This window comes from Thalassophryne amazonica, chromosome 1 (genome assembly GCF_902500255.1).
Source record: "Thalassophryne amazonica chromosome 1, fThaAma1.1, whole genome shotgun sequence".
NCBI lineage: Eukaryota > Metazoa > Chordata > Actinopteri > Batrachoidiformes > Batrachoididae > Thalassophryne > Thalassophryne amazonica.
In genome coordinates this window covers 125,172,351-125,173,463 of record NC_047103.1, presented here as the reverse complement: position 1 = coordinate 125,173,463, position 1,113 = coordinate 125,172,351, and the positions used below count along the sequence as shown (strand labels likewise).

General features: G+C 39.4%; 1 protein-coding gene across 1 annotated transcript in view; it reads left to right on the top strand.

Moving 5' to 3' along the window:
• The first annotated feature begins 387 nt into the window (after positions 1-387).
• Positions 388-1,113, top strand: part of LOC117513935 (N-chimaerin-like) — a 69,392-nt gene continuing 68,666 nt past the window's right edge. The window contains exons 1-2 of the mRNA XM_034174191.1: positions 388-475; positions 765-849. Of these exons, the coding sequence (XP_034030082.1) occupies positions 831-849 (19 nt within the window). The 5' untranslated portion in view covers positions 388-475; positions 765-830. The remainder of the gene's footprint in view (positions 476-764; positions 850-1,113) is intronic.

Here is a 1,113-nt window from a genome sequence, read left to right as displayed (position 1 = left end):
GTGAATGAGACTATATGTGCCTTAAAACTTGAAAAAATAAACTTGAAACAAGCAGATTGTATATAACTGAGCAAACCATGTGTTACATCACCAGGTTTTCTACAGAGAGCTGAAAGAGTCAATTTGAAGACAGTGAAAAAAAAATTAGAGTCGAATAAGGGTTTTTGGCCCGTACGGGGATCGAACCCGCGACCTTGGCGTTATTAGCACCACGCTCTAACCAACTGAGGGTTGTATTCCTTCTATATAGTATATGTGCTCGGCTAGTCTCATGTATTTCGAACGTATTTTATGTTATCCTTGAAAGTTTTATATATTTATTATAGTTATAAAACAGATGCACATTACATAACAAATGACATTTTTCTGCGCCGTCAGTAATGTTACCTTCGTTGCCATAGCTACGTTAAAGAGAGGCCGAGCATGTTCACGTGACCGACCAAGATGGCGACAACTTTTGTGAATTGATGTGGATGTGAGTATGCGAATATTAGCTAACCTCTTAGTGTAGTTCTCTCATTATGACTTGCTGTACGGAGCTATTGGTGCTGTTTCATGGCGTTAGAGCAAATGCACCTGGTTTCCTTTTTAATGTATTAAGTCAAAGACAGTTGCGCGTTTTACCTTCGACTCTGTAGCCGTAGCCGCTAATGTTAGCTCTGTCCCAGTCACAGTTTTGCTCAAGCAGTGTTAGTCAAACATTACTCAGCTGTTTTCAGCCTTGAATGGAACTCTCATCACCACATCTCCCTTTTCTCTTTTAGAATTTAAATTAAGTGGTTCCGTGTGTCTGGATGTTTGATTCTGCTGGTTAATAGTTCATCAGCATCATGGCCCTAAATGTGTTTGGTAAGTAACATCACCTTCCACGTAAATTTTTACAAATACAAATTGTGGGGCTTTTATTTATATTTAACAAAAATGTTAAAAGGGGGCAACACGGTGGGTTAGTGGTTAGCACTGTTGCCTCACGGCAAGAAGGTCATGGGGTCGATTCCCACCTGTGGTCTTTCTGTGTGTAGCTCGACAACCGGCCCTGAATTGCATTTGTGTTACAGTGCTATAACTGTTACTTCGATTAATGTATTTTTTTTAATTAAGGTATTTGATTTG